The sequence below is a fragment of the Pleurodeles waltl genome, chromosome 6 (assembly GCF_031143425.1).
Source record: "Pleurodeles waltl isolate 20211129_DDA chromosome 6, aPleWal1.hap1.20221129, whole genome shotgun sequence".
Classification (NCBI taxonomy): Eukaryota; Metazoa; Chordata; class Amphibia; order Caudata; family Salamandridae; genus Pleurodeles; species Pleurodeles waltl.
The window spans coordinates 250,865,429-250,889,728 of NC_090445.1; the positions used below are offsets into that span (position 1 = coordinate 250,865,429).

The 24,300-nt window shown below is 47.2% G+C and overlaps 1 protein-coding gene across 5 annotated transcripts in view; it reads right to left on the bottom strand.

Annotated features, from left to right (window-relative positions):
* KANSL1 (KAT8 regulatory NSL complex subunit 1) overlaps positions 1-24,300 on the bottom strand; it is an 817,615-nt gene that overhangs the window by 20,553 nt on the left and 772,762 nt on the right. For all 5 annotated transcript variants that reach the window (XM_069238046.1, XM_069238047.1, XM_069238049.1 and 2 more), the window contains one exon: positions 5,933-6,185. In XM_069238046.1, coding sequence (XP_069094147.1) covers positions 5,933-6,185 — 253 coding nt within the window. The remainder of the gene's footprint in view (positions 1-5,932; positions 6,186-24,300) is intronic.

Below are 24,300 nucleotides of genomic sequence, written 5' to 3' on the forward strand. Positions count from 1 at the left end.
CAAACACAAGTTACAGACCAGATGCTGATCTGTATAAGGATACTTGTTGTGACATTTGGGGCAGAAGCGGAATGGGGTCCATTCCATTAGCCTTGAAGAGACACGCGGTCGGGCCGACCAGGCCACGACGGGGGATCGAAAACCCCGAAGGGCCACCGGAGCTCTTCAAAATTCGGTGTCGATCTGTTGTAACTAACCCGATACCGAACGTAAACAAAACCGACGATTTTTCCGAGATTCTAACCCTCTTTCTGAACCGAAACGCGGAGCGAAAAGGAACAAGTCCGAACCCAATGGCGGAAAAAACCCCATCTATGATGGAGTCGACGCCCATGCGCAATGGAGCCGAAAGGGGAGGAGTCCCTCGATCTCGTGACTCGAAAAGACTTCTTCGAAGAAAAACAACTTGTAACACTCCGAGCCCAACACTAGATGGCGGGATGTGCAAAGCATGTGTATCTGCAGCTACACATGCCATCGAACATATGCCCTCCCCGCAACTCAGCCTTGTTACTCGGAAAGAGGTCTCTTGAGGCCGCTATCAGCCGTCTCTGCTGCCTTTGACAACGTTCATTGGACCTTGAAGTAAGCCACCTAGCCACTACTATACAATGTAAGGTACACTCATTCCAAGGGGTGGATGTGGCCGAGGTGATAAGTGACCGCACCGCTCTAGGGGACTCTGTATTGGTGTTTATGCAACCACGAGGACTCTGTATCATTTAGCCTCTCCACAGTGGTGATGAGGCGTGTGAACCTGCTGCAGATCATCACCTCCTCCAGAGTGTATAGTCTCGTGGTGTGGGATCCCGATTGTGGCCAACAGTGAAAGGGTGCGTGTTCGCGTTGAGATGTGTGGAGCAACGGGAGAGCGTTATCTAGCTGATGTGAGGGCCGCTGCCGTGCGCAACGCTGTCACGACATGTGGCAAGTTGGGAGGTGAAAGCTTCAGGAAAAGGAGCTTTGGATTGTCGGCGCCGCGGAAGAGCAGTGAGTGGAACGGTACAAGTGAGGGGCACTCGCGAGAAGCGAGCATCGTGGGGAGGGGGAGGCCTTCAACAGACTTGACGAGGTGCTCAGACGCCCCAGGGAAAAGAAAAGGAGGAAAAGAATAAAGGAAGTGAGAGCGGAAAGGGGAAAGAAGTAATCAAGCCAACACCACACAAAAATAAGAAACAGAAAGAAATACATAGGAGAGAGAGCGAGCAAACAAGCAGCAACCTGGCAGCAATTACTCTTCTAACGATAGCCCCACCCTTGCTAGCATAAAAAGGAAGGACAATACTGAAGTCCAAGTTGCTGACCCCACAGAAAGAAAAGAGGCAGCACAGTGCAAAGCGGGAAGGCGGGCAGAGAACAAGCACCAGCGAAAGGGCTCATCACCATGTTGGCGGCAGACCAGGGTGCAGGGAACTCAGACACGTGGCACCCAGTGCTTAATTTGTGCTCGTTGTTTCCGGTGCTGAGCACCAGCACTTATTTTTGAGGGCCGGGGCTTGCTCTTCTGCCACAAGCATTTGCTGCGAGCAAAAGACACAAATGGGAAAGGAGGAGGAAGGGACAAACGAAAAAGCGTCACAAAGGGATTAAACAGCTGCAAGAGTGAGCTGAAAGGGCAGGGAGTGGCTTTATATGGATTGAAGAGGCCCGAGATGGCTTCAGGATTAGGCTGTCTCAGTATTCCGTGTTCACACATTTAATTGCAGCAGCCGTGAGTTTAAGAGGAGGGCTTTGGGCACCGGCACCTTTTTATTTACAAATTAAGCACTGGTGGCACCAATGCGTCAGTCAATTCATTACAACGGTTTAAACAATGCGACGACACAGCCACAGCTGTGCTGCCACTTATAGGCAAGATGTCACTACTTTTGCACAAGAGAAAATGATGGTGCTGTCATGAGGTCAATGATACTGTACATAGGCGGTGAAGAGCTATATGACCTACCAAACGTCAGAGCGGATGATTTCAATGCTGTTGTGGCAGCGCTGAACTGACATTTTGATCCTCAACTTAATCCAGACTATGAAAGGGTCAAGCACCGTCAAGCAGAAGGGGAGTCAGTCAACACGTTTTTTTACATGTCTTAGAAGTTGGCAGGCAAGTGTTCCTGCATCAACAAACATGATGAGATAAGGATGCAGTTGATTTAAGAATGCAGATCCTCCAATCTTCGGAAGTTAATCCTCAGGCAACCTGGCATTTTCCTTGATGATATCCTCATCCTAGCAAGGTCGCCTACACTGGCAGACGCAGAGCAGGGGCCATGGAGTAAGTGTTGACCCGCAGCTTGTCAGGAGTGAAGATCAAGGTGGAGCGAGTGGATACTGTGCAACGACAGCCAGTAAGGACCGTAAGGGTCCCCCTCACAACAAGACTTTTGTTTGGCATGGTTACCCCCACTTTTTGCCTGCTGTCAGTGTGTTTTGACTATATTCACTGGGATCCTGCTATCCAGGACCCCAGGGACTGTGCTCTCTCCCTTCAGACTTGTTTGCTTAGACCACAAACACACCAAATTTGGCATGGGGGGGTGGGGGGGGGGGGGGGGGTGTTTAGGGGGGGGGAGGTGTCTGCCTTTCGCATTCCTTTTTTTTAGTATATGGTTTGGTCCCCCTTAGTGTCTCTGCTGGTATCTGTTATTTCACTGTTTTCTATTGCTTCCTATGCCCATTCCTGATTACTAAGGTGTATATAATAGTGTGTTTACTCACCTGCTAGTAGAGTATTGCTTATACAGTATTTTGGTATTTGTGTCACTAAAATAAAGTACCTTCATTTTTCTAACACTGTGTGGTTCTTTCACGTGTTTAAGTGCTGTGTGATATTGCATAAGCTTTGCATGTCTCCTGGATAAGTCTACCTCTAGAGAGCTTGGTTTTCTAGACACTGACTACACCTCACTAATAAGGGATACCAGTGCTTAATTTGTAAATAAAAAGGTGCCGGTGCCCAAAGCACTCCTCTCAAACATGCGGCTGCTGCAATTAAATGTGTGAACACGGAATACTGAGGCAGCGTTATCCTGAAGCCATCTCGGGCCTCTTCAATCCATAAAAAGCCACTCGCTGCCTTGTGACGCTTTTTGGTTTTCCCCCCTTCATCTGTCTTTCCTATATGTGTCTTTTGCTCGCAGAGAATGCTTGAGGCAGAAGAATAAGCCTCGGCCCTCAAAAATAAGTGCCGGTGCTCAGCACCGGAAACAACTAGCACAAATTAAGCACTGGGGGGATACCTGCACCTGGTATACGGTGATAACACCACAGGTGCTTGCCACACACAGGCCAGCTTCCTACAGTCACCCTGCTAGGTGACCAATCCCCCTTCTTGGGCTATTTAGGGTCTCCCTCTTGGGTGGGTCCTCAGATTCAACGTGCAAGATTCCAGCAGGAATTCTCTCCATCATTTACTTCATCTACTGGTCACCAGGAATGCAACTGGACCCTCAAAGAACCGACAATCTGCAACTCCAGTGACGACTCCACTTGGCAACATTGTTTCTTCGGCTCCTTTCAGCAACTGTAACATTTCCCTGCCTGTGCATTCTCGAAGGGCGAGGAGTCTCCAGCCTGAACAAGAAGGAATCTCCCTTGAAGTGAAGGAGTCACTCCCCTGCATCTGCAGGCACTAACTGCAACGATGACTGGCTGCGTGGATTCTCTCCTCCGGACCTGTGTGGATCCTGCATCACGTGGTCTGGAGTGGTCCCCTTGGCCCTCTCTACCAGCTGACCAACTTGGGAGATGGTGAGCCCTTGCCTTTCCTTGCAGGACAGTAAACCTGTGCACCACAACTCTTGCAGCTACCAAGGCTTGCATATTTCTCCAAGGGATCTTCAGGCTCTGTGTAGTCCTGGCCTCCAGCACTCTTTCCGGCAAAGCACAGACTCCTGCCTGCTGCTCCAGTGACACGGGAATCCTCTCCAGGTGTGCTGAGTGGGCTTCCCTGAAACTCCTGTTCCTGCTGCCTGTGAGTTGCCTGTGGGGGCTGCATCCTCGTCTTCCAATTCTTCTCACTGCTGAGGGTCACTTGGGACTCCCCTCCGTGGGTTGAGTCTCCCTAGACCTTGCTGGTCCCTGGTAGCTCTGCAACTATTCATCTGCGACTTTTGCCTTTGCCAAGGCTTGTTGGTGGTTTTCCAACACCACTGACTGCAACTCTTCTTTTGTCCTGGGACATCGCCTGCATCACTTCTGGAACTCTTCTCCTGCCCCAGTGCTGTACAGAAGACTCTTAGTCTTCCCCGTTGACCTGGTCCTGCATCTCCAGAAGGATGGGTACTAGCTCCTGCCCCAACTGGACCTGGACTTGGTCCCCTTAATTTGCCGGTCGTCTTCTGTCAGGTCTCTCTTCTATTTCTTCCAGTCTTGCACAGTCATTCTACAAAGTATACCTGTGGGTTTGGGGGAAAAGCCAGGTACTTACCACTTCTCTCCTGGTCGCTGGGACGGAACACGGGTACTTACCTTTTGGGGTTCCTAGTTCCTCCAGCTCCCCTCTAGAGATTCCACTTCCTTGGGTGGGGGACTGCCTGTCACATTCTATGTACTTAGTATATGGTTTGGTCTCTCCCAGGGCCTCCATTATTTTCTGTAATTTCACTGTTTTCTATTGCTTTCTATGCCAATTCCGGACTTCTAATGTGTATATAATAGTGTGTTCACTCCTCTTCTAGTAGAGTATTACCTAGACAGTATTTAATATTTGTCTTACCATAGTAAAGTACCTTTATTTTTGTAATTCTGTGGTTCTTTCATCTGTCTAACTGCTGTGTGACTATAGTGGTATTGCATAAGCTTTGCATGTCTCCTAGTTAAGTCTTGGCTGCTCATCCACAGCTACCTCTAGAGAACCCTGGATTCCTAGGCACTGTCTACAACTCTCTAATAGGGGATACCTGGACCTGGTATAAGGTGATAACACCATAGGTGCTCACCACATACCAGGCCAGCTTCCTACAAGGATCACTGGGAACAATTGGCTGTTCTGTGAAGGCAGAGTAACCCAGCGTCTTCCTCCTCTAGCTGCACACCATAGGTCTCTGACTCCCTTTCTTTTAATCAGTGCTTTGCACAGTGATTGGTCATCTGAGGGCGAATGCGTTGATAGGTAGGAGCCAAACCCTTTGTCAGAAGAGTCAGTGTCCAAGTCCTGCCATATGCCCTTATCACCGTCTGGTGACTATCATGGGTTCACCAAATAGTACCTCCTCACCAGAAAGTTCCTTGTGATTCTCTTTCTGTGGTTCTGGAACTGCTGGTGGTTTCCAATCAATCTAGGCCTTCTCTGTCCTACACTCTACTGGCTTCCTAGGAATCCTGAAAGGCTTAAGGGATTTATCTATTTTTTTCTTTTGAGCCCAGCTGACATTTCTGCTCTGAATCACTGTGACTTTGTTAGTGTGTATCTTTTTCACATCAAAGTGGATTTCCTCTTGTTGTTGAAATGTCCTTCCTCTTTTTCTTTCCTCTGACCCCCCTTTTTTGGAGTGCAGTTTGCGTTTGAAGGTCTGCCCTCTTCTGTATCTTTCAGCTTTGATCCGTGGCTCCTTAGTTTTTTTTTCTTCATTCAACTACTTGGTGGTTCTCGTCTAGGACTGTTTGGGGCCTTTTCTGGGGTATTCTGGGGTATTGTGAGCCTAAGCCTGGCATCAGTGGGGATGGAACTACCCACCTACTGACTGGAACCCAAAAGAGAGAGGCGGTGGGGGTAGGGAGGTATAGTGCACAGCATATAAATCCAGAAAAGGAAAAAAATAAACCTTTGCCATAGTTCAAAACAATATTTCAAGTCATAATGGTGTTTCATGGCCTTACAAAGCAACTTTGCTCCTCTATATGGACACCAAACTATGTAGTGACTTGTAAAACCCTTTTTACATACATGTGATGGTAGTGCATTTCGGTAGCGTCCATATTTTTAGAGAGCACTCACCAGTTCGTCTTGGCCCATTTCTGGCGTGGAGCACCTTGTGTCCTCGTTGGAGAGTAGCCTATGGGAGTCGCGGGAAGCTGGGGTTAGGGGAGCTGAGAGGGCATCAGGGCTTATTGGGCTTCGTGGTGACTGGCCGTGCGAAAACTCAGAGAGGCTGTGGCAGTGTCCACCATCTGGAGATGCTGGCTGTGGGGTAGATGGGTTTGCGTTACCTAATTGAGGTGTGGTTCGCCCGTCTGATGATCTGTAGGACCTACAAGTCAAGAGTGAAAAAAAAAAAAAAAAAGGCAAACTTGTATAAAAACAGATTTCAGTGACAATTATTCAGTAAAGTATATTCAAAAGAAAAACCTCCAAGTGATTAGACTCTTAACACATTCAAGTCTACACGTTTGTCAGCTTTACATCATTTCAAGTGTTATTTATTTAATTCTTAGACACTATAATACAACCCCATTCCATGGGAATAGTGCACATAAAGTAAAATCATTCTACTTACAATATTGACCAACAGTATCTGCATCCCAATAGCGATAAAAGAGTAAATTAATTACTATTAAAATTCAATATAACTGTCAAAGGCCTGTCCTTCCATTGCGAGCTATGACCCAAAGTTGGCAGGCGGCCAATGTCAGCAGCACAAAATCTGCAACATAGGTCATGGTGGGTAGCAATGCCACAACCAGCTTTTTCTGCTATCATTTCCAGTCGTTTCTAATGTGCTTTAAGATGGTGGAACCACCAGGATATGTGCGGCAGATTTAGGGAAAACAGACAGTTTTAACGGTGCTGGCAAAACATTTCAGCACCCCGAAGTACATTTCTTCATCCGTTAAACTTTACAGATACCAGATTCTCCATCCAATAAGAAACTGAGGGAAATTCCACTAAGTATATCCCTTTCATTTCCAGATGTATGCTCAACAAACAATGCAATGCTCCTTTTTCAAGAGAAAAATATCAAGGGTTATGGCGACAACAGAATGAATCACACCAAATGTAACCAAAACTCTGCATTCTAATATTGTATTTTTCAAGCGTTGTCATTGAATTTAGCATGCTCCAATCACATGCACCTTTGTTGTAGAACATCATGCAATGACATATCACTCAAACATTGCAACCGGTCTAGTCTTCAAAAGAATGCCGACCTATTGCCTTTGGCTTGCTTTTTTTTTTAATACTTTACAATTCTAAAACGAATCAGATTTGTTTGGAAGGGTAAAGTAAATAAATCATACAAAATGCCAACTGGTGAATAATGAGATGCACAAGTAACAGGCATCTTGAAATGACTTATCCGTTCCAAAACTGCTGCTGTAGGTGTGCATTTACTATGACATATGTGTACACATGGTGACCATCTTGAAATCATTCTTAATGCCAATGTGTGGTAATATAGAAGTAAGAGGCCAACTTTTTATAGGTGTCGAGACTTCGATTAACAAAAACACAGGCGCAGGTCACAACTGTTAAAGGCAGGGCTATTAGCTTTTACACTGCCTTTTTGCAATTGCATGAGCACACAAGAAAACTCGTTCTAAGATTCTGCTGATACTTATACATGACGAAATGTTTAGGTTACTATTGTATTAACACCTAAAAAAAAAAATCAGAAGTGTGCATAAAGTGCAAAAAAGCGAGCGACGGAGCAGCAGTCTAGCTGTCGGGTACAGCTAAACACAAACTAAAAGCAATGACGGAGCGAGATTGGTAGCATTGGATAGTACGGAAGGAGGAATTAAAACTTGAGGGACATAAAACAGGCATGATTTTGACTTAGAGCAGGTTGGACAATAGCAGGCACTAAGAATGAAAAGAAAGCACACTAAGGAAAGTCCTCAAGTATGCAGTGGAAAGAGGTGCTCCTGACTGGTATGTATTTAATACAAATGACCTGCCTTCCATACAGCTAAGACTGTCAGTTGCTGAGACTTATGTAAAAAAAAACAAAAAAAACAAATAGAGGGATGGGAGGAGTGTGTGTAAAGACGGTGGGGGAGAAGGGAGTATACTGTTAGCCAATGCTGGAAGCAAGCTGAACCACAATACCCAATCACTGGAAAAGGCTGTCCAAAATCCTGTTTGCATATCTAAATGTAGGCGTGTGTTGCGTGATGAAATAGATCTCGCCAGACAGCTGCCTGGTCTGTAGGGAAGTTCTAAAATGTGATATTATCAATAAAAGAATATAGCATGGAAGGAGACAAAAGAAGTACCAGAAATACATGTGGAGCACGGCTCCTCAAGTCGAAAAAACATAATAGGCACAATATTATTATTATTGCTTTAAAAAAAATAAAAAATAAATGAACGGGTGAAGGAAACCTCCAAAATGAGGAATAGACCGATTTAAGGGACAGCAACAGCAAATAATTAGTGATATTTGCTCTTCTACCCAAGTGTCAGTTGAGATTCAAGGTCGAAATTAGTTCACAATTTAAAGCTTTATTGTTAAAGTTTTTTGTTTGGGGGGGGGGGGTTGGAGATTTTAACTTGTACATCCAATAAACAAGCAATCACTCTATCAGGGCAAGTTGGTGATTTTGATTTTTAATAACTTGAGCCATTCTTTACATTATTTTTGACTCAGCTAAAAAAAAAAAAAGTACAACAAACAACAAAACAACAACAACAAAACAACAAAAATAAACCGTGATTTCACACATTAATTCATAATAACGGTGAAATGTTAAAATGTTATCAATGGCTGCTGGCTGGAATCATGATTGACTGTTTGCCCTGCAGACCAGATATACGCTAATACAGCTAGAAGGAAAATGTCACTTACCCAGTGTACATCTGTCCGTGGCATTAGTCGCTGCAGATTCACATGCTGTGCATAGTCCGCCGTCTGGTGTTGGGTCGGAGTGTTACAAGTTGTTTTTCTTCGAAGAAGTCTTTTCGAGTCACGAGACCGAGGGACTCCTCCCACTTCGGTTCCATTGCGCATGGGCGTCGACTCCATCTTAGATTGTTTTCCCCGCAGAGGGTGAGGTAGGAGTTGTGTATGCTAATAATAGTGCCCATGCAATGGAATAAATACGTATGTACAAAATGAATAATGTAATATATTTACAAATGTACAAATGTTCAAGATCTACTTCTAAACGGCTACAGGCTCCCGGGGAGGAGGGTGGGCGCATGTGAATCTGCAGCGACTAATGCCACGAACAGATGTACACTGGGTAAGTGACATTTTCCGTTCGGTGGCATGTGTAGCTGCAGATACACATGCTGTGCATAGACTAGTAAGCAGTTATCTCCCCAAAAGCGGTGGTTCAGCCTGTAGGAGTGGAAGTAGTTTGAAATAAAGTTCTTAGTACGGCTTGACCTACTGTGGCCTGTTGTGCAGATAACACATCTACACAGTAGTGTCTAGTAAATGTATGAGGCGTAGACCATGTTGCTGCCTTACATATTTCGGTCATTGGAATATTTCCTAGAAAGGCCATAGTAGCACCTTTCTTTCTGGTTGAGTGTGCCTTTGGTGTAATAGGCAGTTCTCTCTTTGCTTTAAGATAGCAGGTTTGGATGCACTTTACTATCCATCTGGCGATACCTTGTTTTGAAATTGGATTTCCTGTATGAGGTTTTTGGAAGGCAATAAATAGTTGTTTTGTCTTCCTAATGTCTTTTGTCCTGTCAATGTAGTACATTAGTGCTCTTTTGATGTCTAATGTATGTAGTGCTCTTTCAGCTATTGAATCTGGCTGTGGGAAGAACACTGGTAATTCCACTGTTTGGTTTAAGTGGAACGGTGAGATAACCTTTGGTAAGAATTTTGGATTTGTTCTTCGAACGACCTTATTTTTGTGTATTTGAATAAATGGTTCTTGTATGGTAAACGCCTGTATTTCACTTACTCTTCTTAGAGATGTGATGGCAATGAGAAATGCAACTTTCCACGTTAAGTATTGCATTTCACAAGAATGCATGGGTTCGAAAGGTGGACCCATGAGCCTTGTCAAGACAATGTTGAGGTTCCATGAAGGAACAGGTGGTGTCCTTGGTGGTATAATTCTCTTTAGGCCCTCCATAAACGCTTTAATGACAGGTATTCTAAATAGGGAAGTTGAATGAGTAATCTGCAGGTAAGCAGATATTGCTGCGAGATGTATTTTTATGGAAGAGAAAGCTAGATTTGATTTTTGTAAATGTAGTAAATATCCTACTACATCTTTTGGAGATGCATGCAATGGTTGGACTTGATTATTATGGCAGTAACAAACAAATCTTTTCCATTTACTTGCATAGCAGTGTCTAGTGGATGGTCTTCTAGCTTGTTTTATGACCTCCATACACTCTTGTGTGAGGTTTAAGTGTCCAAATTCTAGGATTTCAGGAGCCAAATTGCTAGATTCAGCGATGCTGGGTTTGGATGCCTGATCTGTTGTTTGTGTTGTGTCAACAGATCTGGCCTGTTGGGTAGTTTGACATGAGGTACTACTGACAGGTCTAGTAGTGTGGTATACCAAGGTTGTCTTGCCCATGTTGGTGCTTTTAGTATGAGTTTGAGTTTGTTTTGACTCAATCTGTTTACTAGATGTGGAAGGAGAGGGAGAGGGGGAAAAGCGTACGCAAATATCCCTGACCAATTCATCCATAGAGCATTGCCTTGAGATTGCCGGTGTGGGTACCTGGATGCGAAGTTTTGGCATTTTGTGTTTTCTTTTGTTGCAAATAGATCTATTTGAGGTGTTCCCCAAATTTGGAAGTAAGTGTTCAGGATTTGGGGGTGAATTTCCCATTCGTGGACCTGTTGGTGATCCCGAGAGAGATTGTCTGCTAGCTGGTTCTGGATCCCTGGAATAAACTGTGCTATTAGGCGAATGTGGTTGTGAATTGCCCAATGCCATATTTTTTGTGTGAGGAGACAACTGTGTCGAGTGTGTTCCCCCCTGTTTGTTTAAATAATACATTTTCGTCATGTTGTCTGTTTTGACAAGAATGTATTTGTGGGTTATCATTGGTTGGAATGCTTTCAACGCTAGAAATACTGCTAACAATTCTAGGTGATTTATATGAAACTTTCTTTGATGTACGTCCCATTGTCCTTGGATGCTGTGTTGATTGAGGTGTGCTCCCCACCCTGTCATGGAAGCATCTGTTGTTATCACGTATTGTGGCACTGGGTCTTGGAAAGGCCGCCCTTTGTTTAAATTTGTACTGTTCCACCATAGAAGCGAGATGTATGTTTGGCGGTCTATCAACACCAGATCTAGAAGTTGACCCTGTGCATGTGACCATTGTGATGCTAGGCACTGTTGTAAGGGCCGCATGTGCAATCTTGCGTTTGGGACAATGGCTATGCATGAGGACATCATGCCTAGGAGTTTTAATACCATCTTTGCGTGTATCTTTTGTGTTGGATACATAGCTTGTATCACCTTGTGAAAATTTTGAACCCTTTGTGGACTTGGAGTGGCTATCCCTTTTGTTGTGTTGATTGTGGCTCCTAAGTATTGCTGTGTTTGACACGGCAAAAGGTGTGACTTTGCATAGTTGATGGAGAAACCCAGTTTGTAAAGGGTTTGTATAACAATCTGTGTGGTGTGAACACTTTGTTAGCGAGTTGGTTTTGATTAACCAATCGTCTAGGTACGGGAACACGTGTATTTGCTGCCTCCTGATATGTGCAGCTACTACTGCTAGACATTTTGTAAACACTCTTGGTGCAGTTGTTATTCCGAATGGCAACACTTTGAATTGGTAATGTATTCCTTTGAATACGAACCTTGGGTATTTCCTGTGCGAGGGATGTATCGGTATATGGAAATACGCGTCTTTTAGATCTAAAGTTGTCATGTAGTCTTGCTGTTTCAGTAGTGGTATTACGTCTTGTAACGTGACCATGTGAAAGTGGTCTGATTTGATGTAGGTGTTTAGTGTTCTGAGATCTAATATTGATCTCAGACTTTTGTCCTTTTTCGGTATTAGAAAGTACAGTGAGTAAACTCCTGTGTTCTTTTGTGTTTTTGGCACTAATTCTATTGCGTCTTTTTGCAGTAATGCTTGAACTTCTAGTCCTAGAAGGTCTATATGCTGTTTTGACATATTGTGTGTTTTCGGTGGGACGTTTGGAGGGAGTTGGAGAAATTCTATGCAATAACCATGTTGGATAATTGCGAAGACCCAAGTGTCTGTTGTTATTTCTTCCCATGATCTGTGGAACTGGCTTAGTCTTCCCCCCACTGGTGTTGTGTGAAGGGGTTGTGTGACCTGTGAGTCACTGTTTATTTTGAGGGGTTTTGGGACCTTGAAACTTTCCCCGGTTTCTTGGGAATTGGCCCCCTCTGTATTGGCCTCGAAAGCCACCCCTTTGATATTGTCCCTGGTAGGTAGGTGGTCTTGTTTGTGAGGTGCTGGCTTCTGTGGCTTGACCTCGAAACCCTCCTCTGAAAGTTGTTTTGCGAAATGTGCCAAATGTGCCTCTGCCCTGCGGGGAATAGAGTGCACCCATGGCTTTGGCTGTGTCAGTGTCCTTCTTTAATTTTTCAATTGCAGTGTCCACTTCTGGGACAAACAATTGCTGTTCATTGAACGGCATATTGAGCACTGCCTGTTGTATCTCAGGTTTGAAGCCAGATGTGCGCAGCCATGCGTGCCTCCTTATTGTCACAGCAGTATTTATTGTTCTTGCAGCTGTATCTGCTGCATCCATAGAAGAACGTATTTGGTTGTTGGAGATATTTTGCCCCTCTTCAACCACTTGTTTCGCTCGTTTCTGGAATTCTTTGGGGAGGTGCTCGATGAGATGCTGCATCTCGTCCCAATGGGCCCTGTCGTATCGCGCTAGGAGTGCTTGCGAGTTGGCGATGCGCCACTGATTTGCAGCTTGTGCTGCAACCCTTTTCCCAGCTGCATCAAACTTGCGGCTCTCCTTGTCCGGAGGTGGTGCGTCGCCTGATGTATGCGAGTTGGCTCTTTTACGAGCTGCTCCTACGACTACTGAATCTGGTGTCAGTTGTGATGTAATAAAAGCAGGGTCTGTGGGCGGTGCCTTGTATTTTTTCTCCACCCTTGGAGTTATTGCTCTGCTTTTAACAGGCTCCTTGAAAATCTGTTTAGCATGCCTTAGCATTCCCGGGAGCATGGGAAGGCTTTGATAATGGCTGTGGGTGGAGGACAGGGTGTTAAAGAGGAAGTCATCCTCAATAGGCTCCGAATGTAGAGATCCATTATGAAATTCGGCTGCCCTAGCTACCACCTGTGCATATGCTGTACTGTCCTCAGGTGGCGAGGGTTTAGTTGGGTACGACTCTGGACTATTGTCCGATACTGGAGCATCATAGAGGTCCCATGCTTCCTGATCATCCTGGCTCATGGTGGTATGAGCTGGTGATTGTGGTGGAGTCCGTGCCGGTGATACATGAGTTGACTGTGGTGGAGAGGGTGGTGGAGTTACCCTCTTTACCACCTTTGCTTGTGGTGGCTTGTCTTGTTGTTGGAAGTCAAGTTTCCTTTTCCTTCTGATTGGGGGAAGAGTGCTGATTTTCCCTGTACCCCTTTGGATAAAGATTCGCTTTTGCGTGTGATCTACCTCTGTAGTTTGTAATTCCTCCTCAAATCGGTGTCTTTTTAGTTGGGAGGACAGTGATTGTTCCTCTGAGTAGGAACTGGTTTTTGGTTCGGTTGCCGGGTGTTTTGGCATCGAAATCGTGTCTTTAGTTGTTTTCGGCTCCGACGAGATCTTTCTCTTTTTCAGTGTCTTGGCCTCTCGGTGCCGACCATCTTCGGTGCCGCTATCTCTGTGCCGAGCAGCTTCGGTGCCGCTGTCTCTGTGTCGAGTAGCTTCGGTGCCGCTGTCTCTGTGTCGAGCCTTTTCTGCACCACTCTCTCGGTCCCGAGAGTGTTGCGTGCCTGTGTCTCGACCTGAGTCGGACGACTTCGGCACCAGCTCGCCCTTTTTCGGTGCCGATGGACGGTCACCTACTTCATGGGTTATGCCATGGCCTGTTGGCAGTGGCGTCCCCTGGGCTTTGTCTGTTTTTTCGTGTGATCTTTCTTTCGACGTCTTACTCACGGTTGGTTGCTCGTCGACGTCGAATTCTTCGGAATCCGATTCGCGGATGGAGAAAGTTTCTTCTTCTTCATCCTCCTCGAACCCTTGTTGTCCTGTCGGCGTGGAAGCCATCTGCAACCTCCTGGCTCTTCGGTCCCTGAGCGTTTTTCTCGACCGAAACGCGCGACAGGCCTCACACGACTCTTCATTGTGCTCGGGGGACAAGCACAAGTTACAGACCAAATGTTGGTCTGTATAAGGATATTTACTGTGGCATTTAGGACAGAATCGGAACGGGGTCCGTTCCATCAGTCTCGATGTTGCACGCGGTCAGGCCGACCAGGCCCCGACGGGGGATCGAAAATACCCCGAAGGGTTACCGGAGCTCTTTAAGGCTCGGTGTCGATTTGCCCTAACTATCCCGATACCGAACGAAACAATACCGACGAATTTTCCGTTGATTCTGACTAACTTTCCGACCCGAAACACGGAGCGAAAAGGAACACGTCCGAACCCGATGGCGGAAAGAAAACAATCTAAGATGGAGTCGACGCCCATGCGCAATGGAACCGAAGTGGGAGGAGTCCCTCGGTCTCGTGACTCGAAAAGACTTCTTCGAAGAAAAACAACTTGTAACACTCCGACCCAACACCAGACGGCGGACTATGCACAGCATGTGTATCTGCAGCTACACATGCCACCGAACATAAGTAATTTCTGTCTGGTGGCATTCAAAGACGGTGTCTCTAGAACAACTAAAACAGTATTTAGCAAATGTCGGTGCCCAAGAAAGTATACGATGAGTCAGGACAACTACAGAGCCAGCCGCCAGAGTTAGAAAACAGGCCTGCTTTGTATAGTCTGCTGGACGACAAGTACCAACTGTGTATAATCATGAAAAATCAATATTTCAATCTGGTTTCTCTTAGGGACATGCCATGCCCAAAAAGTTCAGCTCTCTGTAGGATCGTGTTGGAGAAAAGCTCTCTGCAAGTACAATGCATATACCAGCCACAAGCCCACAGTTTTTAACCCAGATTGTAAGATATATCTCATCTTTGGTGTCTAACAGGGTCTGAGCCTGCAACCTGGTACATCCGAGGAGAATGTGAAATTGCTGATGCTGCCAATAAAGATCTAGTCTAGGGCAAACTCACACCTAGGGCATCAACGACCTTCCAGTTTAACAGCTTTCCCCTGACCCCGGCATTGTGTCACGAGTGCACGTAAGGGTTGAGTATCATCTTTTTGTAAACATTTTGTAAATACTCAGGGTGCCAGGGATAACCGTGTTTAGCTGTTGTCTGTGTTGAGTAAGGAGCTTACACTGTGGCCATGCCACACAAGTTAGAAAACTTTGGTGGAATAACACCTGCTCTAGGGATGTGGCACAGAAGTTGGGACAAATTATGAGCTAGGTAGTGAGTGCATATGGACCAATCTCTAGCTCGCTTCTTCACTACATTGACTCTACCCTGGGTGCAAGTCTCTGTCGCCTTAGGATATCGTTTTGGATCCTACCTATAAGGGTGTTAAGACCAATTCCATTATAAGGTCCAATCTCTGCTGAGACGCACACCTAAGTATTTAAGCACCGTTTTCATGCATTTTAACTGGGTGTGCTCAGAGAGGAGCCCTTGCAGTAGTTTGGGACATTGGTAGAGCTTCCCCTTTGCCCCATTTGATTTTATATAAAAATAAAAGCCCCAAACTACATAATTATAGATGTCAAGAAAGTGAGATGCCTTGGGGTGGAGACTTGTTTCAACCAGCCTGCCACCACAGATATGCTTCTGACCCCCAGGAGGTGAGAGCCCGTGCTATTAGAGACCAGAAACAATGCCTGCTCCTGAGAAATGTGTTATCACCTGCTCCAGCATGATGGTTAGTGAATATGCATACCATGGCCAGGGACTTCAAAGACCCTACAGCCTTTTGGTATGCAACCCCCAGCTTACCCATAATGTGAGTTGCTGCCACTCCCCTGCCTTGAGACCCACTTGACACCAGGACAGGCAGAAAAATTAGTTAGGGCATAGGCATTTCCCACCTTTGGGCTAGCCACTCCCCTATGTTGGGCTACCTGAAGTGGACACTTGACGAAGGGTTCCACCATCTTGATTTTGCTGGAACTAGGAATTCTGGGGCAGGGTTATGCCCATTTCCCACAGGAAGCGGTCATACAGAGGGTGTAGTCACCCCAAGGACAAGTAGCCCATTGGAGGCCCATTAGTTACTACTCTAGACTCACCGAATCCCCCCTAAATTGAGTCTTTAGGTGGCCCTTAAACACCAGAAGAACAGATTCATCTGACCCAAGAAGAAGAGGACAAAGAATCGAGAACTGTGGACGACTTGTGGACTTTTGGCACAAAACCCTGCTTGCCCATTTGCTTCTGTCCCGACCATCTCAACATCCCAACACAACCTGAAGCTGTGGGGATCCAAAAGCCTATGAGTTTATCCATCTCTTCGCCAACCTGTCAGCGTCTCTTTCGGAGTGGAGGAGCCACTTTTCTTCCTGCATGCACCAACCGCAATGTTTGGCCCACTGATCTGCTGAGCACCGGGTCCACCAACACAACAGCCACCCACAAGGAGGTCAACATGCTCCGTCCAGTCTCCCAACCAAGAGGATAGACCCCAGGACTAACTGGAGCTGAGCTGCACCAATACTTGGGGTACAGGACCCCTTGCAGTAGTCAAGACTTGTCGGAGTCCAATCTGGATTCAAACAGCACATCCAAAGACCAGTAGTCGAGGGCCATCAGCATCACGGTGGACATCGTCCAGCTGCCTTGCCGTTCTTTTTGCAGGTCCACCAAAGAACAGTGGGCGCCTTCACACAGAAGCACCAATGACAAAGAAGCGCTGCACTGCCCAGGTGCACAACAACAGACGGTGTTCCCATGCTCCCAGGGCCCCCACTGTGCAAGTCCCCCTTTGCAGGATCTTTTTAGAATTGCAACATCTACACATTTAGATACAGGGCTATCACTGCTGCAGTCAAGGGGAGGGGGCTAAAACCTCGTCCCCAACCACTACGGGAGTACTGCATGCTGTAGGAAGCTGGCCTGGTGTGTGGTGAGCACCTGTGGTGTTACCACCTTATACCAGTTATCCCCTACTAGTGAGGTCTAGACTGTCTAGGAAGCCAGGGCTCTCTAGACGTAGCTGTGTATGAGCAGCCAAGACATATCTAGGAGACATGCAAAGCTTATGCATCACAACTACAGTCACACAGCACTTGCACACATGAAAGAACCACACTGTTACAAAAATAAAGGTACTTTATTATCGTAACACAAATACCAAAATACTGTACAGGCAATACTCCACTAGGAGGTGCATAAACACACTAATATATACACATTATAATTCAGAGATTAGCATAGAAAGCAATAGCAAATAGTAAAACAATAGAAAATAGTGAAGACCCTAGGGGGAGACCAAACCATATACTAAGTAAGTGGGATGTAAAAGGCAGTCCCCCATCCAAGAAGGAGAAATCTGTAGAGGGGCATTAGAGGAAGTAGGAATCCCAAAAGGTAAGTACCAGGGTACCCCTCAGCAACCAGGAGAGCAGAGACAAGTACCTGGTGTTTCCCCAAACACACAGGTAAACTTTGGAAAAGGACTGTGCCAGACCCACGCAAGACTGGAAAAAACCAAAGGTGGATCCTGACAGAAGAGGACCTGTAAAAGATGGGACCAAGTTCAGTTCAAGATGAAGTGTCCAGATGGGAAAGGAGCCACTACCCACCTTTCTGGGGGATGCAGGACCAGGTCGACAGTGGAGACAAGGAGTCAGCTGTGCAGCGCAGGAGAAGAGTCCCAGAAGTGAAGCAGGTGATGTCCCACGACGGAAGAAGAGTTGTAGTCAGTCAGTGGTGTTGGAAAACCACCAACAAGCTTTGGCAAAGGCAAAAGTAGCAGATGAAGTGTTGCAGAGCTACCAGGGACCAGCAAGGTCCAGGGGGACTCAACCCAAGGAGTGGAGTCCCAGGTGACCCTCAGCAGTGAAGAGAGTCGGAAGACGGGCATGTAGCCCCCACAGGTACCTCACAGGCAGCAGGCACAGGAGTCGCAGTAAGCCCTACTCAGCACACCTGGAGAGGTGCCCCACGTCGCTGGAGCAGCAGGTAGGAGACTGTGCTTTGCAGGATAGAGTGCTGGAGGCCTGGGCTACACGGAGCCTGAAGATCCCTTGGAGGAGGAACAAACAAGCCTTGGTAGCTGCAAGAGTTGCAGTGCACAGGGGTACTGCCCTGCAAGGAGAGGCAAGGGCTCATCATTTCCCAAGATGGACAGCTGGTAGACAGGACAGAGGGGACCACTCCAGACCACCACCTGTTTTGCAGGCTCCACGCAGGAGATGATCCAAGCAGCCGGACGTTGTTGCAGTTGGTGCCTGCGGATGCAGGGGTATGATTCCTTCACTCCAAGGAAGATTCCTTCCTGCTTTTTGTGCAGGCTGAAGACTCGTCCACTGAGAGGAGGCACAGCCAGGGAAATGTTGCAGTTGCTGGAAGGAACCAGGGAAACAATGTTGCAGAGAGGAGTTGTCGCTGGAGTTGGATTGTTGGATCCTGGAGGGTCCAGCTGCACCCCAAGTGGCCAGAAGATGAAGTAAACGATGCAGATGAGTCCTGATGGAATCTTGCACGTTGAATTTGAAGACCGACCCTGGAGGGAGACCCTAAACAGCCCAGGAAGAGGGGATGGTCACCTTGCATGGTGACCATTTATCAGGAGGGGGCTGTGAAGTCCCATGCCAGACGTGGCCACTCAGATGCTCCCAGGGGCCTCTGCCCACCTTGGATTCAAGATGGCAGAATCAAGTGGCCCCCTGGAAGATCTCTTGGTACCACCCGTGGGGTGGTGATGGACAGGGGAGTGGCCACTTCCCTTTCCATTGTCCAGTTTCGCACCACAGCAGGGGCCAGAGGTTCCTGGACTGGTGCAAACCAGTTTATGGAAACATGGCACCAAATGTGCCCTTCAAAGTATACCAGTAGCTTGGAGAGACTACCCCTCCCAAAGGAAATCCACTGTTCTGCCTACCTATGCTTAAGCTGGTCAAGCAGCACAAGGGCAGAAACCTGTCTGTGGGGTGTCAGCAGCATAGGCTGCCCAGAAAACCGCAGAAAGCTGGCAGAAGCAATGCTGTGGGTCCTCTACGGAGCCCGCAGAGTGCATGGAATCATAACAATACTGGCAATAGCCTTGGGATAGGATTCCGACATGCTGATACCAAACATGCCTAGGCTCAGGGTTACCATTATGCAGCTGGACACAGGTAGTGACCTATATCCAGTACACAGGTAAAATGGCTTACCCACATTTACGAAGTCCAAGAAAATGGAGCTGGAGTCGTAGGGGCACCTCTGCTTATGCAGGGGTGCCCTCACACACAGGTACCTGCACCCTGCCCTCTGGGCTAGGAAGGCCTACCATAGAGGTGACTTACAGTGACCTGGTGCAGTGACAGGTAGTGAAAGGGTGCATGCACCTTTTCACACAGGCTGCAGACACATTTTGCATGGGCTCCCATGGGTGTCACAATGCATGCTGCAGCCCATGGGGAAACCCTGGTGCCTCAATGACCTGAGTACCCATGTGCCATATACTAGGGACTTATATGGGGCACCAGTATGCCAATTGTGAGGTATGCTAAGTCCTAAGCAACCACATTTAGAGGGAGACAGGGGGATCCTGGTTAGCAGGATTCCAGTGAACAGTCAAAACACACTGACAGTAGGCAAAAAGTAGGGGGTAACCATGGCAAAAAGAGGCTACATTTCTACACATGCCACACAGCGTTAATTACACCCTCCACTGACTAAAGAATGACCTGCTATGTACTTCGGTTACTGATGTGCATCACTTCTGTACGCTGATCTCTGCCAGACAATGATTTTGAGATTGCACCCTCAAATTATCAGGCATATCTGTAACAGGCACTCTTGATCACTGTGGTGTAATAGGTGCCATCTGTTTGAAAACTCACAGTCCAACAATGTGTCCCGCAACAGTGCAAGGGGGGGGGGGGGGGGGGGGGGAAATCAAGTGGTAAGGGCTAGCTAATTTGGGGTGGTTGAGTTGAGTGAAAGGAAGGCCTGTCTAGCTGAGAAAATAGCACTGTAGCAGGTCAGCATGGATGAACTATAGGTATGTGTGAATCACAAGTATGGCCAAAATGTATACTGTGGTCTGGATCTCGGCTTCACTAGTTGGGCATCCCTTGCCCACTTAATATTGTTTAAACATCAGGGGGAAGCACCATATATTTAGGACTGTCTCGCCATTGAAGAGGAGACACCAAGCCAGCCAATACTGACTCTTGGCAGTAGGGTGAATGGTTGATTAGGCCCAGGAAAGGAAGGCGGTTTACGCAAGATGTGATTTGCAACTGCCCAGGAGTGAAGTTCGCCCTAGGGTGAGAATGAAATGACGATGGGAGGGAAGCAAAGAAGCAGCAATAACCAGTCAACAAACTGCATGGTTTATATCCATCATTGCGATTGGGCCACTGTATAAGAACCTTGGAAAGGCAGGCCACTTTGAAAGGCATGTGGGGAACATCCCAAGAGAGGAAGGTATTTGTGGCTTTGTCCCTTATTACATACATTAGATAAGTAGGTTGTTGTGTTTCAGAGATCATGAAAAGGGATTTTTCCGGAAAGATCTAGATTTGTCTCTCTCCACTGACATATACAATATCATATGTCAGACCCCTTCTTCTGCGGTTGGATCTTCTCTGACTGAGTCTTGTGTATTTCAACGTCCAAGTCTCCCCCTCTCAGGGTTTCGGCCTCCTCCATATCCTTCTCGTAGTCGCTCAAGAGACGTAGGTGTTGGAGTGATTCCTGTTTTTGGGACATGGCGTGGAGTTCCAGCCTTTGCCTGCATCTTGCCTTTAAAGTCTTTGGCATGAATTCCACACAGGCCTCGCCAGTCTTCATTGTCCTGGTAGGCAGAGGTTGCAGATCTAATGGGGGTCCCTTTTTGCAAACTTGTGGTGGCACTTCTGGCAAAACTTAAAAGGGGTATTTTCCATGGCCCTTACTTGCCTGACCTACCTTAAATTCTCCGAGGGTGGTGGATTCAATCTCCTCCTTCGATTGTTCAGAGTAGTTTTATGGCTTCTTTGTTCTGTCCTCCTACGGCACATGCTTGATTACCTGGTGGCTTCCCCCCGGTAGGAAGCAGCAAGGTCTCCCTTCTTCTCTTGTTGTCTCCTTCAACGTTCTTTGTTGAAGAAAAACTTTATATCTTTTAAAAATGTTTAAAATTCTACGGCACTTCTCCGTCGTGCTTGCAGACCCAATGGCAGAAAAAAGAATCTGAAGATGGAAGCCATGCACAGGAACTTTTGGGGCGCGGTCTGATGTCACAAGGATGGTTGATCAGGCAACCACAAAACAAAACAAAAAAAATATGGCAGGCAGATAACCTTTGAAAGTGCCCATAGCAGTGCCCCGCTAGGTCAGAGAAGGGATAAACAATAGGACCTCAGGGAGAGGGGCAGAAAGGGGGTCTACAGACTTGTTTGTGCACCATGACACTATTTTTCTCCAACAACAGGCTTATCCCGTTGAGGTGGAGGGACGCCTGGCTGCCAAGATCACGTCACACATTTCAGGCAGAAGGGCAAAAGCTTTCACTAACAGCTCAATATCTGCACAAGAAGGCAGAGACAGGACAAGTTCAGGTGGAGAACCCTCCTTTGCTATTGCAACAGAAGATCCTCCCAAAGGGGCAGTCTGATCAGAGGATCAATGACCATGCTTAGTAGCTCAGGAAACCAGACTCTTCATGCCCTGTCCGAAGCCACAAGGATTACTTGACCTCGATCATTCTTGATCGTCTTGAGAACTCTGGGCAGAAAGGCATAAAGTAGGTCTGAGTTCCACTCAACACAAAGTGCTGTTGAGCAATTGCCGCCTTGGAAACTCAAACGTGCAATACTGCTGACATTACATGTTTTCTGCGAAAGGCGAACAGATCTAAGGCCCTCCCCACTGCTGAAAGTGACCTTGCGCCACCTCCAGATGGGGACGGCATTCGTGATCAACTAAGCATTGTCAGCTGAGTTTGTCTGCTCTCTAGTTCAGAGAGCTCGCCAGATGTTGAACCACCTGGAAAATGCCCTGATGTTTCAGCCAAGTCCAGAGTCGCAGAGCCTCCTAACAAAGGGTCCACAAACCCACCAACCCTGCTTATTACAGTACTACACGAGTGTTGTCCGTCAACACCCGCACTAACTTCCCCTTGATAGAGGGAAGAAATGCTTCAATGCTAGTTGGATCGCACAAGCTCCAAAAGGTTGATGTGTAGGCCTGGACTAACCAGCCAGATGCTCCCATTGGCCTTTGCTCATCTTATTTTAAAGATGGCAGAATCAAGTGGCCACCTGGCAGAGCTCTGTGCACCTCCCTAGGGGAGGAGCTGGACAGGAGGGTGGTCACTCCACTGTCCTTTGTGTGGTTTTACGCCAGAGCGGGAATGGGGAGTTCCTGCACTGGTGCAAACCGGTTTATGCAAGGAGAGATCCAAATGTGCCCTTCACACCAGTCTGGTGGGGCTCAGAGGAAACCGCATCCCAGCAACACCTATTTCTATGGGAGAGGTGGTAACAAATCTCCTTTACAGGAAATCCTCTGTTTCTCCTTCCCCTGCTCGAGTTAGGCTCAGCAGCAGGAGGGCAGAACAGTTTCTGGTGTGAGCAGCAGCACAGGCTGGCATGCAGACCCTGCAAGGCTATACAGGCAGACATGAGGGATTCCCTATGGAACCCCTAGAGTACATGGAATCAGTGTGGAGGCATGTTTCCAACATGTTTGATACCAAACATGCCTAGGTTTGGTGAAGCCATTATATAGTTGGCCATCTCGTATTGACCAGTGTCCACTACATGTCTTAAGATGGCTTCCCCGCACTTACAAAGCCCAGAAAATGAGGTCTAGGGTTTGTAGGGACACCTCTGCCCATGCAGGGGTGCCCTCACACTGAGAACCATGCACCCTGCATCCCTTGGGTTGAAGGGCCTATCTTAGGGGTGCCTTATAGGGTCAAAGTGCAGTGACCGTGATAGAAGGTAAACCTTACATCTGGGGTAAAAGGTACACGCACAATTTCACACAGGCTGCAATGGCAGGCCAGTAGTCACAGTTTGCAGGGGCCCCGTGGGTGGCACGATACATGCTGCAACCCATGGGGGACACCTGGTGTACCAATGCCCATGGTACCCAAGTATAATATACTAGGGACTTACATGGGTGCACCAGTATGCCACTTGTGGGGGGTGTGTTACTACTAACAAAATTTAGGGGAGAGAGAGCACTGACACTGGGGTCCTGGTAAGCCGATCCCAGTGTACTAGTTTAAACACTTTGACACCAGGCACAACAAGGGGGTAACTGACAGAAATGTGCTACTTTCTTACAGGGAATATGGAAATAGGCATCCTGCGAGTCCAATGCTACCATCAAGTTTCTTGGGTCTAGGGAAAATAGAACCTGAGCCAGAGTGAGCATTTTGAACTCCTTCCTGAGGAAGAGATTGAGGGACCAAAGGTCTAGGATAGGGTGGAGGCCCTTGTCATTTTTGGTTACCAGAAAGTAGCAGGAATAGCAAACATGACATACTTCTGGCACGGGAACCCTCTCTATGGCTCCCTTAGCCAACAGAGCAATAACTATCTTGGAGAAGCGCCAAGTGATCCTTCGTCATCTGATCATATGATGATGGCATGGATGTAGGTGTAGTCTTGAAGGCGAAGTAGCCGCCCCTTCGGACTATCTGCAAAACCCACGTCTGACGTGATGGATTGCCAGTAGAATTGGTGAAGGTGGATCCTGCATCGGACTGTTGGGGAAGAGTCAGACCAGGAAGGTTTGGAGGTACCTGCAGACTGGTGGTGGACTGGCCGGACCACTGGCTCCCTGATCCACACAGTCACTGGACCACACATCCTCAGCCACGGAGAGGTTGTGGAGCATGCACGGCGGCTGGACAGGAACGGACACAGGAGGGCACCCCTTCCGTATCAACAAAAAGGGTGGAAAGCAGACGGGGGTGGGGGGGGGGGGGGTGGTTGTGTGTGCTGCCACAAGCCCCTAAGACCTGGCTGTAGCACGAGGGCCAAGTCTGCTTTTTCCCTGAAGAGAGGTGCTGTGGGAAGCTGGCTTGCTATATTGTGCGCTAAAAAGAAGTACACATGCAGATTCCGATGGATACCAAATTGTTTGACAGAGGAGAAAGTAGTTAATACGGACGCCTACTTTTGCAGTAATGTGGGCGAGCAGTTAGGCTTATCAGAAGACAGTAAAAAACATTTGTTGTACTTACAAAAGCAATA